This window comes from Polyodon spathula, chromosome 14 (assembly GCF_017654505.1).
Source record: "Polyodon spathula isolate WHYD16114869_AA chromosome 14, ASM1765450v1, whole genome shotgun sequence".
Lineage (NCBI taxonomy): Eukaryota > Metazoa > Chordata > Actinopteri > Acipenseriformes > Polyodontidae > Polyodon > Polyodon spathula.
The window spans coordinates 12,115,455-12,139,383 of NC_054547.1; the positions used below are offsets into that span (position 1 = coordinate 12,115,455).

At 36.8% G+C, this 23,929-nt stretch overlaps 1 protein-coding gene across 1 annotated transcript in view; it reads left to right on the forward strand.

Annotated features, from left to right (window-relative positions):
• LOC121327371 (nicotinamide/nicotinic acid mononucleotide adenylyltransferase 2-like) overlaps positions 1–23,929 on the forward strand; it is a 55,591-nt gene that overhangs the window by 25,612 nt on the left and 6,050 nt on the right. The window contains exons 2-5 of the mRNA XM_041271352.1: positions 5,019–5,107; positions 7,594–7,661; positions 17,042–17,120; positions 22,637–22,763. Coding sequence (XP_041127286.1) covers positions 5,019–5,107; positions 7,594–7,661; positions 17,042–17,120; positions 22,637–22,763 — 363 coding nt within the window. The remainder of the gene's footprint in view (positions 1–5,018; positions 5,108–7,593; positions 7,662–17,041; positions 17,121–22,636; positions 22,764–23,929) is intronic.

The following is a 23,929-nucleotide window of genomic DNA, read 5'->3' on the forward strand; positions in this document are numbered from 1 at the left end:
GAATGTGTTTGAGTAATTTATTTATTTTTTTGTTAATTTGTTCAAGTGTGCTTAGGTGGGCAGCAAAGCAGACAGTTCACGGGTTAGAACTTTTTTTCTCCCACTGTCACTGAATAATGAATTTTGGACTGGGGTTCAAACCCCTTAAACCAACCCCTAGCTACACCATTGATAATCACCCACTATATGTCTTTTTGCAAGGCACGTAAACCTTGCTGTGGAAAATCAATCCTGTCCAGACTAATCCAGATCAATAGCAGAGATAGTCGGTTTCATTTCACTCCTCACAAGATCCAGCTCTCCATTTTATTGCAAGTAAGTCACTCTACACTGCCTTCCATTGTGGCAGCATTCCCAACATCCTTTGGCATGACTAGCTGGGAATCATTGCACATACTGTAAATATATTTTAGGTTGGACGTTATATTGCACACTGAGATTAATACAGTAATTGTCAGGTTTTTAAAAAGCACATCCAGAATTATTGATTTTCTTGGATGGGTTAAATAAAGGTACATCTTTCTTAAAGGCAAGAGCACCCTTTAGAAATGCCAATCCAGAAGCTGCGTTTGTGGAAAATGAGCACAAAGCGATAATTGATAAGCTGCCGGAGCACTGCTGACAATGATGCTTCAACATCTCTACAAATGAAGTGTCTTAACACCAGACACACACACACACACACACACTAGCACTCGTTGATAAATGTTGCTGGAAAAGTTAAAGAATACCAAACTGGTATGATTAATAACAATATTACTCAACAAGAGAGACAAGTGACAGCTCAGCCCAGCAAGAAAGAATAATACAACATTTTACTCAAATTACACGTGCAGTTGTTTAGTTACAGAATAATAATAATAATAATAATAATAATAATAATAATCTGGTAATTATTTAAAACATTACGTTTGTAGCTCAGACATGATGTTTTTACAATGTAATACTGTGTGTTTCAACAGTTAAGCAGTGTATTCACTTCTTACATCCACTGGGTGCAGAGTGTTGAAGGGTGGCAGGGTAATGCACAAAGATTATTCTTTGTAACATTACTTTAGGTTTTCTCTAAGGGAATCTAAGGTACTAACAGGTGAAACAAATTGTATATAACTGTTTGAATCTTCACTGCTGCGCTCTCTGCTACTTTTTCTCATGTCACTGAATTTCCCCCAGAGAAATTCACAGCCGCATATTAAAAAAAATAATCTTATCCACTACTGGTTTTGGGGCAGGCCCCCTGCTTTGTTGCTGAGGGAGAAGGGTGCAGGAAGAAGGAAAGAAGACCATAAAAATAAGAATAAAAAGAACAGTACACTAATTCCCTGGTGTTTGAATTTTTTAAAATGAGGTTCGAAGTGCCAAGGCATCGCAATTTTACTGACGAAAAGAAACAGGCTTCAGTTATGAAGCTGCATTTTTATCTGTAGGAATCAGCTATACTGGGCTGGCAGTGACACCAAGTGAAACATTTAAACCAACCTCAAAAACGCCATGCCTGGGTTGTTCTGTCCAGTTTCATTATAAGAGTCACTTTCATACAAGTTGACGGTCATTGGCAGAGTCATTTCTGATTTAATACCTTATTAAAGCCTGAGAGAGTGAGACAGATTCAAATACAGTTAACCCTTTATCCTCTGTGGAATCAAAACCCTGTTTATATTCAGCATTAATAACCAAGCTACTCAGTTGTAAACACGTTACTCCAAGTAAAAATTCAATTATTTCACGTGGTTCCTGGTGCTTCTGTGATGGAGGAACAGGCAGTGCTGGAGAAACTGACCTTGAACAATTATTATCAGTTCAGTTGTTTGCATGCTTTTGACTAGTTTCAGATCCTGTGGCTAATGTGAATTATCTATTGTGTTACATTGTTCTGATGAGAGAATTAACTTTTTTTTTTAAATCATTTGTGAGGACATTTCAATTTGTGAGACACATATATTGCCTGGTAGTCATGGACTATGGCCCATATTCCTTGTTAGATTATAATGTATTAGTCTTATCATTTAGGACAGGCAGCAGCGGTGTGGAATTCACAGAGTGTTAAATAACACCACTGACTGTGACATTTGTTGATATAAAAATGGCCATTTGAGCAGGGCCAAAAGAATTCCATACTAAATATACAAGTAAAAGCATCTCAAAGGAAACAATATTCAGTGTGATTAATATAGTGCTACAAGCCAAAATCATAAAAAAATATATAACATAGACAGATGCTGGCACAATATTGAAGATAAGAATCCTTAATAAATGCATCAGTGTAGTTCTTATAACATGTACCATGGTAAATTTGCATGGTAATTTGACAGTTTGCAGTGTTTTTACTATAGTTTACTACAGTAAACAAATTATCCCATACATTGTTGCTACTTAAAATTAAGTACAGAGCAGTCTTCCAATCTCCAGTGTTACCAAATGAGTGCATTCTCAATACTACTTCTTAAGCCATGACTGAGAGGTACTTTGTTTTCCTGAGCTTATAGTAAGCACTGTTGATTTCTTAAACCAGAATAATAAATATTCTTAACTACTCTGAACTGACTGATGTATGTAACTACTTCAGGTTTGATTCTTCAATGAGAAGTCACTAAGAAGACCTTGAGTAGAATTAGAGGAATACAATCAGACAGAAATGTTATATTTAAATGTGGTAGCAGCTGTGTTTCAGCATTTCTTTTATTTTGAAGCTCAGAAATGGCAGTGTTCTCATTACTGTTCTGCTTTTAGGCCCCAGGATTCTTGTTAATAAAGAGGAACATTCTGAAAGTTGAACCTCCCCACTGTGTCCTATCAGATATTCTTTCTATTCTCTATTCATATCCAGTCATGCGTTTCTGTGTAAGCTGGGTATGGGTTAGTCCTACAATTCATTTCTGCAGTACACAACACCTGACCTTTTCTGTTCCTAGGAGCTAATAACCAGATACCAATGTGTCAGACTGGCAGCTTCAAAATGATGACCCTCTCTTATCAGGGGATAGGGATTTGTGATCCAGGGAAATCAATGTTGTTCACCACACCCGAGATTAAATCATCAATGTCTTAGAATATTGTTTGCAGAAGTATTGCAGTAAATCAAGTGTCTTTCGGTCTGCCTGTCTGTCTGTCTCCCAGGTTTCTGAATTGAACTCTTATGAAAGGTTTGAGAACAAGAAAAGCCTATTTGGCCCATTTAAGTGATACCCAACCCCACAAACAAAAATGAAATAAGTGTTTATGTCACACTGAAATAATACCTAAGGGTTTGTAACTCTGCTTCTGTTTGGTATATATACCTGAACAACCATTGAAATACTTTATTTCAGACAACATATTATGCTTTTACTGGACTTCTCAGACCAGAATAAAGATCCATTTCCCTTTCAGGTTAAGTTCCTGATCAGTAATTTTAGAAATATTGTTTAGTCAGTTGCTTTCACATAGCCCTGTGGCTGAGATGTTCTCAATTATAACCCTGCCGCCTGGTGTTTTACAGGACACTTCGACCCTAGTGAATCTCAAGGGGTATCTCTGCCTTGAATAAAATGTCCTGCTCTCCATTGCTTTCATCACCATGTCAAAAGGATTGGCAGCTGCTGTTTTGTCAGGCGGTATGAGCGAGTGTCTGTGCAGGGTTGGCAGTTTTAGGATTCAAGATTTTCATTCCTGGTACACATTTTACACATTATTTTCTGTGGGGATTATAATAGCTAATGGGTTTGATTTCTCTATTGTAATATAAAGTACACTGATATGATCTCTGGTGAGTTTTAACGTTTTTTAGCAGGCAGAACAGCATCACAATAAGTAGATTTCAGTGGCCCTGTATCGGCTCCAGTCATTTAATTTTGTATCGTAATATTTTTTATCCTATGTTAGAAGTCTCTTGAGGGCTATGTGTAAATGTGTCTCTGGAATGACAAAATGAAAGCCTGCTGTGGTCAATAGAGACACTGGCAATCTTTCTACAAATAGAGCATGTTACTTTTTAACCTGAGCAGTTTCATTGCATTATTGTTAGAGAATATTTAAATGGCTTTAAACATTATACACAATAATGTGGTTGTAGAAAAATGTATTTGCCATTCTGGCAGTGCAGATTGGGAAAGCATTTTAATGAACCCCAGGCTTTAACCAAGCAGAACTCATTTCACATGACAACCACAGCAGAACACAAACAACCACCTATATGGAAAGAATCCAGTCACTAACCAATCTGGACTAAAATGAAACCAAGGAACATTGGCATTGTACCCAATGCTACAGTGGCTTATTAACCAAACTGAAATTATAAATACCACTCTATTGAACCAACCAGTAAGAACTTAATGATTTTTGATATGTTATGTGTTTTAGGCTACTGATGCTGTTTGTAACATAGGACATCTGTGTGTTCCTGAATCCAACAGCTTATTTTAGATTCCACTTGTCTGCACTGTGTGGGAGGAATGGGTCCTGATGCTTAGATCCACAAGACAATACTTTCAATTAACATGCTTAAATGATCAGCAAATAAGCAGCACAGCAGCTTAAAGTCTTCTTAGTGAAAAGGTCTGGTGGACCACTTTGCAGCTTGTGAGATCAATACAGTGCATGGCTTCAGAGCCAATGAGACATGAACACTATTTGAAAGTGGTGGGCATTCCCAATGGTTATGTGAGTTCTGAGTCACAGCCCAGTTTAGGATTAAAGGTGTCTATAGGGACAATTAGTACTTATTTTTGAAAGTCAATTAATTGAAGGCTGTAGAGGACAAGAGTCTCGCTATATAGTACACTGAACTGGAGAAGAAAAAGTGACTTGAATATAACTAACCATATCTGCTCCTTTCCAACAGAATGCCCTTTGTTTGTTTTAGGTAAAATTGAATGTTGAAATAAAATGAAAATAAAAGCTTTCACCTGTTCATATGTTCCAAATGGCCACAATTTCTAACGTGAAAGCCACATTTTGATTTTACATAATCAAGACCACAGGGCACAATCAAGAATCGGGTGAAGTTTCATATTAACAGCATTTTCTTCTGTCTTCCTTAGAAAAGGCAAGAGATCACCTTCACAAAACAGGGCGATTTATTGTGATTGGGGGAATCATCTCGCCAGTTCATGACTCCTACGGAAAACCGGTAAGGAACGAATTAAAAAATATATAATACTATATATACAGTATATTAAAAGTATTCTCATTATGAAATCTTTTAGCTTTACAGTGCAGAGTGTTTTCTGTTCATGTGAATTAAGTCTTGCTGTAAATTGTACAAGACTTGTGAACTGACCCACAACTGGAAATGTTTACAGGCTGAATGTGTATATGTGATTTTTTTTATTTTTTATCATTTAATATTCTTTAATTGCTGCTTATTTATTTCAGTATGTTCTCCTTTGGAGGTGAACTAAAATGCCTCTATTGACTTATGCAGTCTCTTTCTTTATATTCACTGCTGCTGTATAGGCTGGAGGTTTGAATGATAATTCTACAATAACTCTCAAATCCCTTTCCTCAACAGTAAAACACAGCAGTGCTTTTCCATTATGCACATGTTCCTTTTTTTGGTTCTTTGCACCCAGACTCTTTAGCTAACATGTGTGTACATTGGACTGCAGCTGCTATCTATCAGCCTTGCCAACTGAATTATCTAAACCACCGTTACTAGCTCTGAGTCTACTGCATATTTAAGTTGGACCAGTAGGTAAATCCCACTGGTCCAACTTAAGTACTGCGCTACCCTGTTATAACGTGGTTGTCGGGGTCCATAATTGGAGACCGCATCATTTGTGTTTCACCTTATAACAAATATTAGTATTTTTTTTCCCAAAATGATTTAGAATGGCCAAATTAATATTGTAGCGTACTGTGGAAAATGAAGGGAGGACACATACACTATTTGCAGGTACTCGAATCCACGTGTAGGGAAATAATGTTTTTTTCAAAAATACTTTATATAAAAGAAAATAATGTTAATACATTCATATAAACATTGGATGCAAGCAAGTAAAGATCTTAACCTAATCTGTTAGAAACTGTTTCAAACTAGTCCTTTGTTTGTGGTGTTCTGTTTTCGCACTGTGTCTCCACTCCTCCACACATCTTGATTAGACACCTGCTACCTTTGGCTATCTGCCCAGTCACAAAGATAGGAAAGACTGCAAATGTCTTGCTTAGCTAGTTACATGTGCTTTAAGCTAATCAAAATAAGAAAATAACACTTTAACATAGAAGTAAAGAAACTTAGAATCAAATACATAATTAATACTTTATGCAGAATGTCATCTCCTACACATAGTATATTGGAACGATTTTTCCTGACCCCTGTCAGCCTGGACCATGCCTAAAACAACAGTCTTGCACATTGACACAGCAGCTTGTCTGACTCAGCTGTCAGCTGTGTCCGTGTTGATGTGGGCTTTCATGTCCCCACCTACCTGGACGTCAATTAATCCTGTCTGACGCACACACACAGGGTCCATAAACCAGCCCTGCAACAGTATAAATCTCGGGTCATTACCATACAGTATAATAGAAACTGCTATTCCACCAGTTTAACATTTGCACCACTCTTATTTAAATTGAATATTTTTTATAATAAATGTTGTAAACTATAAATATATAACACAAAATCCAAGGACATTTATACAGACTTGTATTCTTTTGTACTTGTTTTGTAACTTTAATGGACCATATGTTTTTGCTTTTAGAAAAAGAAATACAGTGCAAGCAAAGGAGCTTTATAGTGCTGTATCTCCCTGTTTCGACTTAAATGGGTTTAAATACGGCAATTTAAACAACAACAAAACCCAACGCTTGTGAGTCAAATTGCATTATGGGGGAACTGGGAGCCATGACCTTACCGTGTTATAACCATTTCCACATTATAACAGGTTGCGTTTTAATGGGGTAGCACTGTATGAATAAAACACTGTAGACTATTTACAGTACTACAGTATAATATGCTTTTAGCTCATAAGTAGGGAGACAATGTGTTGATTGGTTGTCACCTCGTCATTGTAAAGAACAAAACATCAACCATCAGGAAACAGCACAGTGCAAAATCTCTGTTACATCTCTCGTCACAGTCAAGTGGGCAAATACCTTCAACACTGCCAATTATACATGCCTCTGGGTTTCATATTCTTTGTTGGCATGCAGTCCGTGCTGCGCCCAGTCCCCAACCCTGGACAGTGATAGAATATGCTGATAGCAGTGCAGTGCTAGAGGATGTGAGTCTTGTCAGGGCACAATAAAGCCCAATTCTCTGGGCGTATCGTGTGTTAACTGGCTGAGGTTTGCCAGCAGAAAGGCAGGACCTGTGGAGGTGGATGGCTGCCAGCTGCAGAGATGAAAGGCCCTGTGTTGACAGGAGACTTGTGCCTGCTTCCATGGAGGTGGGAACGTTTCAAAAAATGTAAACCCATCTGCTCGGAAACCAAGATTTATTTATTTTCCTTCTGTCTGACAGAATGGTCCCCAAACACACCTTCTCTCCATCCATATTAAATGTATGTGTCATATCAGTAGCCTGTAGGTGTTTTACAGAGAAACTTTAAAATAATAACCATTTGAAAAAGAACTACAAAATAATAACACAATTACAATATTCTTCTTGAATTGCAGGGTCTGGTCTCCAGCAGACATCGCCTGACCATGTGTCAGCTGGCTGTCCAATCATCTGATTGGGTTAGGTGAGTCTTGCTTGTCACTATTTGTCCTGGGCTCTGTACTAGAGTAGTTGTTGAAGTAATAGTTGAGAACAAGGAAGTTGTGGTAAATTAGTTACAACAAGTACGTTATGTGTCTACTACTGCACCCAAGCACTCTCTGTCAGGTTCTGATCCAATACAATGCAACAAAATGCTTTACTACAAATTGACAACTGTTGGTCAGTTCAAGCATATTTTTACACTGCAATTACACTGTGTGTGTGTGTATATATATATATATATATATATATATATATATATATATATATATATATATATATATATATATATATATATATACACACACATACACACATACTTATTAATATGTAACCACATGTAATTATATTGTAGTTAGAGACACTTAATGGTGCACACATTCCTAGATTAATTTTACAAGTGACATAGAAATATGGAAGGAAACGCGCCCTTATTTTTTGGGAAGTCGATGCACACTCATTACTGTAATAATGATAATACTAATAAGTGAGCAAACCTTAATGAACATATGTAGCATTGAATGGTATAAACCAAGATATCCTCGCTGTGCTACCGGTGCATTGCTTTTGCAAACTGCCAGAAGCATGAAACATAGCGGCAGTTATAACAATCCATTAGCTCACAGTGTTGAATATAAATGATCATTTCAGGAAGATTTCCATTAGCAGTTATTTCTGAAGCAAAGAACCCCCATCCCAGTGCAGTGATGTATTCCTGTCATTTCTCTTCAAACTAAGCTGTAGCTGTAGGGTACAATCTGACCTTCTGCATTAAGGCTGTCTAATTTCTGTTAAACTATGGTAAAATATGTATTGTATGCACAGGTTGAAGTATCGAGCAGAAATAAAGGCAGGTATCAAGAAATTATTCCAGGGTTTAGTAGTTTCTCTGTAGTGTTTGATAAAATGCAATCAACAGGTAATTATTATCAATACCATATCAGTTTAACACAGGTGGTTACATATTGACAGAAATTTTGAAAACTGACAAAATCCTCTCTAAATGATTCACAAGACTGGTGTTGCATTATTAAAGTGTGTCATCACAAACACACATCTGTAATCACAGTAAGAAAGATCTGTTTTTTATGCTTGGATTGAGGAACCCTTTTGATTATCCTTCATCTCTATAACTGATACAAAACTACATTTTAAAATGCAATCTTGTTTTGAGGGATTTATACTGATGGGTGAACGGAGAACTTTGAGAATACATTTTTGAGAGTAAAAGAGGATTGTTTTTTGACCCATACTAGAACTTTGACTAGACCGCTTTGTTTTTTTAAATTTAATTTTGATTGCAGAACTAAAAAATAAATAAATAAAACAGGTGAATTTTTGAAAGTTATATTTATCTCCATGATATAAAAATTGTACCCTTATTACAACACTGCCTGTGGGAGAAAGGTACTTTCCATATTCTTGACTGTGGGGTTTGTTAAAATGAAGAGGATTGTAATAAGGCAGAACAGAAGTGAGAGTAGCCTAGAACATGTACTGAAACACTAGCCATTGAATGAGAAAGGATCCTATAGACACACTCCTGACATTATGCACTTGCTGCTGATGCTTTCAACATAAATGTATTTATTTGTTTGCTTATTGACATCCCATTAAATAATGAAGAACCGCTGGGAAGAGATGTGAGTGTAGGTAGATTGATACACTGGTCTGAAGGGAAGAGGAGCATGTGGTTGGCCTGAGTCTATTTACCTACCCTTGTTGTTACAAAGCTATAGCCAAGGGCTTCCCAGTCTTAATAAGTGTATTAATAGTGCTGCAGTTTGCTTTGCTACGGGTGTTGCTGAGCACATACAGTATACTGTAATAGCATTTCTTTCATTGAGCATTTTTACAGTGTTTGAGAACACTGAACACCAAAGAAGCATTCAATTAACACAGTGTTTATTTAAACAATTTAAGACTTAGATAATGCTGAGGAATTGAACAGATGTATGCTGATAGCTGTATTTGTTTATGTTTGAGCTTTACACTGATAGTGCTATTTCCCCATCGCTAGCAGAAAATGTGAATGTAAAATTAATACAACTGGGAGGTTATTGGTTACTATACACCGGGGTACTCAATTCCATTCTCTATTGGCCAGATTAGGCAATGTTCAAACCTTGGGGGGCTACAGGGCACTCAGGTGTGAGTACTGGTGTTTTTTTATTTTTGTTTTTTTTAATGGTCATGAAAAGCTATCGAATCATACTTTATATACAGTAACAGAACTTTGCAACACTACACTTGCACCAATCAACTAATGCATGTCAAAAATAACTACTTACAATGATACAATATCTGATCGCCATTTAATAATAAAAATAGAACGCAAACCTATTTTTTCCTGCTATTTTTCTGACAATATTCAAATGACATCTTGCAAACAAAAAATTATACAAATCCCACTGTAGTGCTTTTAAAACAGCATACTATTCATTTTAATTTTATTAAAACTAGAAAATGTTCTGAAAATGACTGTGCAGCAAGCATTCAAGTTAACTAATGAAAGAATGTCAGTTAGTGATCGCTTTATTTATGTTGTATAAGCATCTTCTTAAGCACCTGATTAAAAGTGTAGCACGGTGTCTAAATATGCATGTTCTAGCTCCAATGTGTTTAAATGTAAGTGAAACGTTTCTAAATTAAATACATAGGGGAAAATAAACTTAAGGGAATATCCACCTTTGCCATCTTTGAGAGGCATGCCGTAGGTGCATTTTTTAATGTTGCCAAACAGGTTTTTTTAAGCCAAATGAAAGATCTTTGACAGGCTCAGTTTCTTCTGCTAATTTTCTGTGGCTGAACACTTACTGATGGCTGCATTGCTATTTTTATCCTAAAAATACTTAGTTTATCATATTAAAAATACAGAAAATATAGACATATGCACTTAAGTTTTTCATGTATTTCTGTAATAAAGCCAAACATACAGCAGCCCCTCTCAACTTCCCAAGCCTTTCTATAATAAACTGGAGACAAAAATCTGGTGTTCTGCAAGATTTAAAAAAAAACTTGACACCAGGTCAAACGTAATAAGTTAATCAATCATATAATTTAATACAATGCCTACGCTAAAGTACATTGCTAACGTATTTAAATTAAATGAACACAAAAACTACTTTCACTTTCATGTTACAATCACATGCTGCACAATTCCCAGCTAAACCTAGCGAAATTAAAGTGATTTCCAATACTATTTATCTGAAAACTATATTCCAGAATAGGTTGTGAAGACTTTGTTTTGCTCTACTGAATTAATTATGAAAACAAAGGATGTCAAACTTAAAATTATACACCTTTTCATGTGTGTGTTTCCGGCAGAAACAGTACAAAAGTAGACATTGCTTTTTTGTCTTTTTTTTTTATCCTTGCCATTGTAGTTTCTTCGTAATAAACAAAGTGGCAAATAAAACATTTTTATAAAGGAATAGCATTACTGAGGTTTTGTTTTATTTCAAGATGTGCACGCAAGTGAAAACTGTCACATTTAACTTTAATAAACTCTTCAAGAAATAAATGTGGAAAAGGGGGAGTTGCACAAAGAAAATAAACCACCATTTTGATTTTCGTTGTTACTCTCCTCATAACAGAAAATGGGATCACAACAAAACAAAATGTTGATCACTGTATGTAACATTTCCCTTGCTAGTTTGGCCAGTGTCTGGAAAGTGTGAATCATTTTCGAGTGATGTGCATTATTACCTGTATCTGTATACCCCGTTTATGACTCTCTTGCCAAATCTGAAGCATCACTTTGCTGATGTTGTGTTAATACCACACATCACTTGCCATTTTAGACACAGTCGTGGATTTTTGCCTTTGAATTAATCTGCAACAATGTTTGTAAAAATATTCAGATAGTTACTCTGCAATAAAGAAAATAATATTACTCCATATGCTAAATGGGCGGAGATATGTAACTCATGCCAACATGAAATCAGAATGAAATCTGGCCAATCAGCTGACTTGTTCTTGTAAGATAAGTAATAATTACAAAAGAAATAAAAGAAACAGGGATGTATGTTCTAATCCAAGGCTGTTATTGTAGCATGGCCAGGTCCTGTTATAGGCGAGTACTCAGGGTCTGGAAAGTATGGGGATGATTTCAGAGAATACTATGGAGATTAAAATGGCCAAGTACGTCATTAGTAGTAGTAAAGCCTGTTACAAAATACATTTGAGGGGTATTTTAGCCCCTGTTGTGCATTGTTTGACTTAGACATTTTTGTATCATTTTTTCATAGCACAGTTGTTTTTTTTAATTTCATTTTTATAACGTCATCCCTTTTTTAAGATATCTTGAAACAAAACTCCTTCTCTACAGCAGTTACTGTATAGTGTAATATTTCTTAATGCTTGTCATTTAAGGTTTAACTTAAGTGTTATATTGCAGTGCATGACTGAGTGATACAAGCAGAGGGTACGAAAATAAATAAATCAGAGATTTCTTCACTGTGTATTCCTGTTTTGTATCCTGCTATTAAAAGCACACCACAGCTGTGATTTCCTTCATATTATCACCCTGACCTCTCAGGCAGGTAACATCTTTCAGTAAAGCGAAGTCAGGATGGAAAAGCAGCATAAAGTTTAACACATTGATAAAATGTGTTGAAATACCCGGTGGGTATAATAGGGACCTCAGGCGCAGCCTATGGCACCTCGGATCCAGTCATCATGACCCTTCATGGCCAAGACTTGCAAGGGATTCGTGGCGTGATGTTGTTGTTTTGAAGGTGTGCAGTGGGTTGTACATATGTAGCACAGATTGACAATAAAATAAGTAATCGCATGTTTTAACTGTCATCACAGACTGTACTGTAATTTTCATCTCACAAGCACAGCTGGTGGAATTTACAGTAGTAGGTCACTAATCCAGAACTTATACCTTGATTGTTGTAGGAAATAGGAGATACTGTAGGAGCTTTTTAAGTTTTCACGTGATACTGCTGTTATCAGACATATAATTGTGGACCTTATATATGTTTTCCTGCAGCTTCTAATTTGAGATAATTATGTGTAATCATTCCAAGCATTAATTAACTGCAGCGCTATTTTGCATGAATGATTCTAACAATTAATCGCTTTTGAAAATCCGTAGCTTCTTCAAGAGGAGAGCTTCAGAGATATTGAAACACATTATAATAGTATTTGATAAAACACAGGTAGTGCAATAAATATGTGATATAAAATAAATAATATATAGAAGACAGAATAGCAGAGCAAGTATGATGAACAGAACTGTAGAGGAAAGAAGCCAAGTAGACATGCATTATTACTTGTGTTTGTTTGTCTGCTCACTGTATTCTCCCAGGAATCTGGTGCATCTCAAGAGGTTTATCCTGGAGATCCAACATTTGAATAAATTAACAAATCCTCCACACGTTACTGAAAAATGACAGCGTCTTGCTTGTATGAAGTACCATAGCTGGACCTCTATGCATATTCTGAAGACATGCAGATTAGGGGTATCTGAATGAATCACACTTTTCCCCTAATTAAATAGTGGATAAGCATTCACTTTTAAAGTCAACGAGAGTCTCATATTAATGAGCCTGCCTTGTGCAGATTCAGACAGTGGAAGTTATGCTTAACCAGATGTGTGGATTGTGAATTTATCATTCCCTGTGCTCGCCCAGACACAATCACAGCATCTAGCATTTAAAATATTTTTAAATCCAAGTGTTAGTGGTACAGCATTTAATGCTATGCTTGTCATGCCAAATTATATAATAGCCATTTGGGAGGTGCAGGGTATGTTCGGTTTTTAGGCCATCTAGGGTAGTACCTTTGTTTTATGACTTTATTAAAAACAGCTAATTCTGAATATAGTTTCATTCTGGACTGAGTGAAAGGCTGCAAAGTTCACAGCTCAGCTCTGCAATTAATGCACCACTCAAACTTTAATAGCAAAAAATTATTCTTAAACAAAACTGTAGCAAGTGTTTCCCACAGCCACATGCCAGCCATTCTGAGCACTGTGACTGCTGCTTAAAAAATAGGACTGGTCATTAGCAGAATACTTTGTAATTGAAAGAGGATGAGAGGAGGGAATGGGCCAGATTGGCGCTCTGATTGCATGTACGTGCCACTGGGATTCACGTGTGCTTGTCGCAAACTGCAGAAATCAATTCAGCATGGCTGAGGCTTTGAGACCGCACAGACAACAGATATTATTCACAATAATCAGGCTTATGGACTGCTCCCCGATCACACAGTCAGGGATTCTAATTCTAGAATAGAACGGCATTTTACTGATAACTGGGGCCTTGGGAAATCCATCGCATCAACAGGGGTTGCATGAAAGCATCAGTACATTAATTGTGTCCTTGAAATTTTGTATTTGGTTAGCTGTGGTTTGTAGACTGTATATATTCACAAAATATGATTACAGTTTACTCTGAGTGTGCTGTAGTATCATTATGTGATTCGCAGTTCATGTGGTGTGGGGTGTACAGAACCTGCAACCTCTTTCATCTCAGAATCCAACCTTAATTTGAAAATTTAATAACTATAAAATAACTACAAATAGAATTCACAGATGCAGCCAGAAAAAGCAGACTGGCTGTCACAAAAAGGGAAAAATAGTGATTGCAAATGAAATTGCTTTAGACAATAAAAATAACTGATGTAGAAAATCAGAATTGCATAAACATAAGCAATCATTTGAAATACATTTCAAAAGGAGCACATTTCACAAATAGAGCCTGAGTTCAACACAGTAATAATTCCCAGAGAAATAATGAGGAGAGTTCAAATTGCGATACGCTAGCTTATAATGAAGTGACAGCTTCATATTACTGGAGGTGCCCTCTCTCCTCACTTGTTTTAGTTCTGTGGGTTCTAATTCCAGGTACACCTTGATTATTTGTAAATGTTATTTCTGATTACCCTTGAAGCTTTAAATATTTGAAATCTTGAAATGTTTAAAGCTTATGCCGTACATGTCTGTCAATCTTTAGCTACAGTAGCAGGGTGGAGGCCTGGCATGAACTGGTGACCAAACACTTCCCTAGTTTGCATCATAACCACTGTGGAAAAGAGCCAGACTCGTCTGCATTTGTGGTGTATTGAGCTTTTAACCTAAAAACTTTCTTTTAATGAACACAGAATGCACAGAATTATCAGAATTATCAACACCAACATGAAGCCTAATTTTAGTTCATTATTGGAAAAGTCAAAATTTGAGTATGCTACCTCCATAGGAATCATTGTAAGGAATGTAAGAAGGAATGTAAACATTGGTGAAGATGCTTTTTGTTGTTGTCAAGTAATGTGCATTATCTAGATACAGTAGCTTAAGTTATTCTCCTTTGTTTTCAATATTTTGCTGTCTTTTATTATTTTAAGTGTAACCCTGATATTCCATTAAAGAACTATAGGCCCTGTCCACATGCCTTTATTTTTTATTTGTTAATCTTTTTTTTAAGTTTAGTCATCGCCAATTTTTTACACTGGCTTTTCTCGCCAATTATTATCTTTGTCCTCGGCTCACTGCTCGCAACCAAACCCCCACCCTCCCACCCAGTTAAATTAGATGACTGCAAACAAAATGCAAGTCGCTAGAAGTAGGATTGGAGATGAACAATTCATGCCATTTGTCATCTCTCTTTGAAATAAAAGGTAAAACCAAAGATTGTTTTGTGATTAACAGCTTTTTCTGAGTTTAATTATGAAACAGAATCAGTTAAATTTGTTTAAAGGGACATCACCTGGTTAAAAATTAAACCCCAAAACTTCAAGCCTTACTTGTGTGTGTGTTGGCATTTACTTTTTCCAAAATACTTTTTTTATTTCTTTTTAGCAATATGGACTTCTATTAATATGGGGCATAACACATTATTTTAAATTTAAAATACAGTACATGGTGGGATACTACTGTATTAATTTCCACTGTTCATTGCGCTTCTAGGAATTGTAGCCAAACTATTGCATTAAGCCCAACTAAACATGAAACGTCCTTCAGTGTGGATGCTTTGAGCTGGATTAATGAGAAAGATTTCGAGACCGGTTCTCGAGATCGATTATGTAGTCTGGACAGAGCAGTACTCGTAGGTGATGACCATAATAGAGCAAGAATGTGTGACAGTGGAAGGTTAAATTCAGTATTTCTGTGCTGTGATTTATTACCCAGGGCATGAAGCTGGGCAGGTGAAAGCTTCCATTTCCCTCTACTAATCCATGGAGCTTCTCTCAGCCTCCTTCACTTCTCTGTAATTTTAGAAACTGAGGACTTGAACTTTCTAGTTGATGGCAACGGTACAGTATCTATTATCTGCCAGTCCATACATACAGTATACTGCAGTGCAAACAATTTGCTGCCTGGGGAGAGTCTTGACAGGGTTGAGGGCAGTGAAATGTAATGTGTTAAATGAAAAAGATTGCAAGCCCATTGTATATATGTAAATGTGATGAATGCTCAGGACCGTAGTTGAATAGTTCAGATACTGTATGCACCTGTTGTGGAGATAACTATAGAACTTGTTACAGTAGTGTCAAGCTGTTATCGATTAACATGTTAAAGCTGTACGTTTAAGCATGTCTTATTGTTCATCAATAGTTAATACTTTAAATACGCTGATTTAATCATGCTTCAGGCACAGCAGGCTCCCAGGAGGGGTGGGAATGTTGAGTAGTGTGATGCTGAGAAAGACTTCACAGATCATTTGTAGCTTTTAGCACCAGCATTAGGCAAGAGTGTTACTACATTCAAACAGGGATGGGTGGTGTCACCACACTGCTAAATGTAGGCTTTCCTGAGTGTAGTTGTCTGCATTTCTCACTATCCTGTAGCTTTGTCAGTTCTGTTTTATTTTCTCAAATAGGGTGCAAATTGCGTTGAAGTAAAGCTTTCAAAAGAGTTGCAATTGTTGTTTCTTTATAGAACATCAGTCAGCTGGCTAAGAAACATTTTAATTATATAAAAGGATTCTGAATTAATTACACTGAGAGCACGGTGGTATTTAATTATTTAACCACTGAAGTGAGCAATATGATTACTAATTAGAAAGTGCATTACAATTCATTATACTATTTGATGTTGACAGAAATTAACCAAAATTAGCAGTATTGACAGCCAAATAATTTGTGATATCTATGTATTCAAGGCTACCTGTAAAGATACAAAAAAGGACCACCATGCACACACAGTGGATGATATAAGACTGTCTGTAATTCAGTTTCAGTGCTTCATGGTTTTATTCATTTGAAGAAACCTTACAGAATGATTCCCAGTGATTGGGATTGTAATGGAAGTACCCTAGATTTCCCCACAGTACAGTAATGCAGTATTCTCTCTCTCTCTCTCTCTCTCTCTCTCTCTCTCTCTCTCTCTCTCTCTCTCTCTCTCTCTCTCTAAAGAGTGGACCCCTGGGAATGCTATCAGGACACATGGCAGACGACCTGCAGTGTGCTGGAACACCACCGTGATCTCATGAAAGTAAGACATATACTGTATCAGTATGTAAGGCATCTACACATCTACTATTTTATGTTTTGCTAGAAAAATAAGCTGTGATTTAATGTAATTCTTTCTGAGCATTTGCTGCACAAAACAATCTTTCTTACTCTTCCCTCATGCAAACTATATGACTTATTTCCAATGAATTTGCCTAATTTCAATAGGACAGCCATTAAAATGTCCTGCTCAATAAACACAGTACGGTTTCATATGGGCTATGGTTATTGAGATTTGAATACCAATATTAATATGACACACTCAAGTGAAGGTCATCTGCTTGCTGGGTAGCTACCAGTACTAATGTGTACAGCTTTTTGATTTACTGACTCTGTGACTGGATTTCCTGTAAGGTCCATTGATTACATATAATAGCAATTCCCTAATGGCTCCCTTAACTTATACTGTCTAAGAGCACTCTGTGTCTTCATTAGCAATGAGACTGACAACCTCACCGAGTGTCAGCAAATTGCCTCAGATCGTAAGATTTATTCCATAAAGAACAAAGTGTCCTATTGTTGTAGCCTGATCAGACTTCTGTGCTAGAGTGCTGGCAGCTCACAGTGCCCTAGCAGATTGCATTTCCAATGGTTTACACAGAATAAAACCAGAATCGGTATACTCTCTCACCATTTACACTTCATTAGATCAGTGTGTGGGGAAGATCTCCAAAGCCAGCGTCTATTGTGAACTTGACCTGCAGAAAGAGGACTGTTGGCTGCTTTCTCAAGCACTAATATTACTACCTTACCTAAGTTAATACTAGGTGGTCCAAAAGGAGGGCTAATTGCTGTAAAACCAGCCATATATCCAATACCAACACCTGTCATGACCACTACATAAAAATAATTTGGAATGTCTTCTTAACAATTCTAAATTCACTAAGAAGTGAATGAAAAGGCGATAATTATCCTACAAAATACCTCTATACAGTTTAACATGTGGTAATTATGATGATGGTAAAGGCAATTCACTGTCATTAAACTGTTACATTAATCAGACAAAGAGTCTCAAGGCATTAGACATTGTCTCCACTTCACAGAGTCATTTAATTTTCTATTAAAGGATGGCACGAACTAGTCTCCTTTTTTCATTCTGGTGGTACAAAGAGGATTGTGACTCTTAGAGAGCTTTGCAAAGGAATTCATCTCTGTTTCAGTTAAGTCTTCCTGGTATTACTTGTTCTGCGAAACAGTTAATCTGGCGATCGGTACATTTTGTGTTAGATCTCCAGATTTATCCTGATGTCAGTGAGTATGTGTTACAAATTTACCCCTGGGCAGAGGCAGCTCGTCAGCCGAGGCAAGTGAGGCCTCACCAATAATTCCCAAAGCCTAAAAAAACATTTTGCATATTCATTTTACTTAACTGAGAAATATAAACACATGTAAGCATATTAAATAAATTTCAGTTCACAGAAGCGCTAGTGACATTATTTAAAAAGTCTCAGTTCACTTTCTCCGGTAGCGAAAGTGCTAAGCCAGAAAGTTGGAACAGTGTAGTGCTGCTGCACTGCTGCATGAGGCACAAACATTGAGCTCCTCAGAAAGCTGCTTGTTGCCATGGCAACTCACCGCTGGGGACTCTCTTTCTGAAGGCATTGCTATGGTAACCACAGCTTGGTGAGGCACCTACTGGATTTGGAGTAGTTAGAATGTGTGCGATTTTAATTTGTTCAGTAATGGCTTTAGTTGAATATTATATGTGACCTGAGGAAAATAAGTTTTACAGTAAGATCCCAAGAAGAGAGACGTTCAAGGACAGCAGAATAACACTAGCGCTGGAGATTTTGTAGAAAGACAGTAAACGAACATGGCAAGGAGTTCATAAAATGGGAGGCAGCTCTGTGAACAAACTGTTTTTGGCCATATTTCCTTCTTTTAATTAAATAAGGCAAGGTTACATCTCTTTTAATGGATGCAAAACTGCCAATTTCTTGCCATGACGTGACAAGCTGCCTTGTTCGTTTTGTGTTAATGATTTTGTGATGTTGTATTTGTGTTTTGTATTAATGATTTTGTGATGTTGTATTTGTGTCTTTATAGTGAATGTTCCACGCTGGTGTCAGATAATGACTTAGAACTAAATACTGCTCTGTGATCTCTCTCCAGTGCCTGTGGCCCTGTGTCTCCCTTATTGCTCAATGAAGCATTTATTTTTGACCTTCAGCAGGGTTTGAAAAAAACCTCTGCAATGGAAAAGAATGAGAGAGCCAAGGTGCCCTACCCCTATATTACTGTATCCCATTGGTATATAACTGTTTGAGACAGAAGAGTTTTCGAACCAACTTCAGGGTGTATGTGAGGATCTATCACAATTCATTGTAGTTTTCTCTATTTTTGCCCTTTTTTGCCCTTAATATCCCACATGTTTAAACTGACATATAAATAAAATGAACTAAAACAAACGACATTCAAATAGGATGTTGTTTACCACAATCACTATATTTGCATTTAAAGTCAGATACACTACAGCTGTAAACAGTGAACAAAATAAAAGTCTGAAGACAAGACAAACAGGCATGCATTCTTTATTCTGCATTCAGAATGCAGCTTGCTAGTAAATAAATAGTTCACTTAGAAGATTAAATCACACCTGTGGTGTCAGAGATTAACTGACTGCGGCATTTTAGCCAATTCCAAATACATACCAAAAAGCATGGAAAATGTGTTTGACTGTTTGAAGGAAAGTGTCAAGGCTGCTACCCACAAGACGCGATGCAGCAATGCGACAAAATGAATAGAACCTATACTTTTGATAAGTCTCTTTCAAACCACAGGCCCACAGGTGACACGGAGGCAACACAGCCAAAATAAATAGAATTAAGTCCTGTTTTTTGCGATTTGTCGTGCGACAACTAAGGAATTGACTAATCGGAGAACAGCTTCAATGCACATGATCCAGCAGGGTGAAGCAGTATCCAAAATATGGAGGAACAAATAATCCATGCCAAGGAAAAATACAGAGAGTTTTATGACAAAGATCGTCTCAATTATAAAGATACTGATTTCAAAGATGATCCATGTCAAAAGGACTATATACAGTAAGCCTGGTATATATGATTTATTGCCATGTATGTTGAAACACCGTCAAAGAAGACGCTCGTAATTACTATAGCATGTTTACGAATAAATACCAGTCTTGATCATAGTTTTGTCAATAGCAATTTGTAATAGTTTTATAGATCTGGCAGTTTTCAAATCTGTCACATTGCCTCTGTGTCACTTCTTGCGTGTATGGTCATGTCGCTGCGAAAGTGTCTTGTCGCCCAGTGAAAAATCACATCATGTCTGGTGTGTGGCAGCCTTTACTTGAGTTGCTTATAAATTCTACACCTAAAACTTTTTACCACCTCATCACTACTGGCATTCACACTTTGCATTGCCCTGGCAAAATTCAAATCTGTGATGAATCCTTTCAAGTGAAACATCCAGAATATGAATCTCTGTTTATCAAGTTTCTCTGCTGGTAAGATTAACAGCTACTAGTATATACCGTACTAACATGTGTATAAGTCACACCAGTGTATAAGGCACACACACACACCTGTTGAGACAACAATTTCAGGAAAAAGCCTATACGTCACACTGGTGTATAAGTCGCTCCCCCTCTTTTTAGAACCCCCTAAAATACCTACAAAATCGACTTATAGAAAGGTTTTGTAGTAAATTATGGAGGGATTGCAGAAGGCTCTTTTTCTCTGCATGCCATATGCACATGTTTTTTTGACGTAATAATTTATACCACATTGGTTAAGGAACCATAAAACGACACCACAGGTTGGACTAGTGAGCATTTAATTGTGTCTCAGGAAAGTAGTAAATCAATTTTCAGCTATGTGAAACATTTTCAGGTACAGAAGAACTAAATGAATTAGCTGCCAAATTCTGAAGGCTGTTGTAGTTGAATATGGAATGGGTGTTGCCTTGGAACAGAGCATATGGTGTTTGGTTAAAAAAAGGATGAGCTGCATTCAAATTGTATGTATTTATTTGGCAAAAACACAAATTAAGAAAACACCTTTTTGAGAACTCGTATGTGTTTTCTAGCACTTCTTTCAGGCCAGCCCATACACTGTGTGTATGAAAAAGCTGCATTAATGATTTCAGAGATTGTTAATAAGAAATAAAAAAGCAGCATTAAACAGTATGTATGAACAGCAGGGGCAGTCTGCATGTAGCCTGTCTGAGTGCAAATGAGTTGTGAATGTACAATAGACCAGGAGGAAAACAGAAGACTTCTCTGCCATTTGTCCTCTGAGCTGACATAATATTAGTCTCCAGGAAGGCTCAGTATCATAGCATTGACTTCCCAGGTCTTTAATAAATCCTGTTGCTAGCTGTGAATTATAATGGCTAGCATTTCAGAAGCAAACATTTTTAGATCAAGTCAGAACTGAAGGCTGGGTTGAGCCTGTGATTTGGCATCATCCATAGGATTCTACTTGCAGTATTTTCTACCAGCAATGTCTGAAGCTGGATTAGTGTTTCTAGTACAAGTTTTCTAGTTTTCAAGTTAAGCGTGCTGAGCTACTTTATCTTTACCTTGAGCTGCCAATACATTTCTGTGGGCTGACATTAATCTTACTTTTATAACATTTTTTTTTTTTTTTACTTTGAGTATTTTCTGTTTTTTTAAAATTACCATCAAAAAATAAGAAGGGATTATTTAAGGCTGGCAGCTGTGATTTTAATTGGTCTGGCTTCATTTCCACAATAGCACCAGACAGGGGTAGCAAAGTACTGTGGTGGGTAAAGTTATGTACTTCTGTCTCATTTGAGAAATCAGTCAGTTTATATAATAAATTACCCATTTAATCTTATTTTAAAAAAGGCCTCTAGGTGTATTTCTCAGTGTATTTCTCCTATCTGCTGACATTATCAATTGTCCTTTCTTCAAACTAACAAGGCCAGAATAGCTCTTGTATGAGCACAGGCTGTACTATAAAACAGCATGAAAGGGCCTCAAGCTCAGACCGTGGGTTTCCTAGGCCTTACTGATAAATTTGAAGCCTTTTCTCTCTATAGTCATCAGCCTTAGTGTCAATGTTGAAGGTTGTTCTTAGTTACAGTTTTCCAGCATTGTGTCATTATATGGAACCCAGAGGTAGGTAGTCCTGAGATTGAAAGTTTAATAAGAACACCTTCTAGGGTTATTGCACTTACATTGCACGTTGAAATTCATGTAGGGGATCAGCCCACATGCAGTTATTACAGTATTTGTAGTAATAAATTCAGTAGAATGGCCCTGAAATGGTTTATGTTGAAGATAAAAAATTACACTGCAGATAAAAAAAGAAAAAAAATACTTGGAAACACTGTTTGTTTCGTATTGCGGAACATTCCCCCAAAACACTTGAGAAGAATCACTTAACACCTTATGTGCAAGCTCCTAATTATATTAGCAATTACATTAAAACTCAACAGGCTTATAGTGAATGAATACTTAGCTACTCACACTGTCTCTTCTGTCCTTTTGCGCTATTCATCTTCCCTTAGAGAGTGACAGGCTGCATTCTATCAAATGTGAATTCCCCATCTACGACTCCAGTGATTGGACAGCCACAGAACGAGACGCGTCCCATCTACCAGAACACCAACATTACAGACAACAAGCCCACTGCAAGTGAGTCGTTCTCTTGTGTTCTATCCATTCTCTGGAGGGGACATTGTCATATATAAAATAAAGTAGACCCCTCTGTACATATTCTTTTGTTAGGTGTCATTGCTTCTAGTTATGGACACTTAACCGTTCCCCAATACCTGTTGTGTCAGATATTTACAGTTACAATAAATTAAAGCTTGTACTCCAACCGAATGTTGGACAGAAGCCAATCTCAGCCTAAACTAAGATTTCAATAGAGCAGTCAGTTATTAAGAGCCAATACACTGCAGAAAGTAGTCAGAGAAACAGCTATTTTAAAAGCAGTTTATTTCAGAGTGAGAACTTTACCAGATGAAATGCTTGTTAAGAATTAATTGCAAAGTCACTCCAAGTCTTTAGACTCTGACAAAAGTGAATAATGTGGAGTTATGTCTAGCACACACGTTCTCCTTTTCCACCTGATATTTGATTTTAGTACAGAAATTGTTGCTATTTAAATGCCTATCTTTTTCAGTACTGTTTTTTCCCCTCTTTTGGAAGTTTCCCATGTTTTTGATTTGGGTCATACCCACTGCTCTGTCATGTCTGCAGTGGCAGTGCAATGCCACACAGACAGATTGGCTTCCTGCTGAGATAGCTGAGGATAGAAGTGTAGCCTCACCTGATAATGTATCAATTAAGGATTGTTTCAAACACATTGGCAGCAGTGCAAACACAGTGCAATCGCAGATTTGTATTTGTTTTTTTATATGTTAATGTCAGTATTGGGGAGTAACTCATTGTCAAGCATTACTGTAACTTGTAACTGTAGTGGTTCCTTTTTCAGGTAATGAAATGTGGTAACAGATTATGTTACATTTTTTAAAAAGGACTGTGGCTAATGTGTAACGTGGCAATCAGAAAATACTTCAGCAGTGCAAATCAAATTTTAAATGTCATATGAACATACTTTTCATATACTCCTGCTTGAAAATGGCTTCAGAAAAGGGAACAAGTTTTTTTTTTTTTACATGAAACACTTCAATAACAAAACAAAACCTAAAGTAGTCAATTTTTTCATTAGGCAATTAAACTGACACGCTGGCATCAATGTCTGGTTGATATTGTCGGGAAGAACTGTCGTTTTGAGGTTTGGGGTCTGTAGGTATTGTAAATAAGTCCATTGATGTCATAATACCTTCATTCCT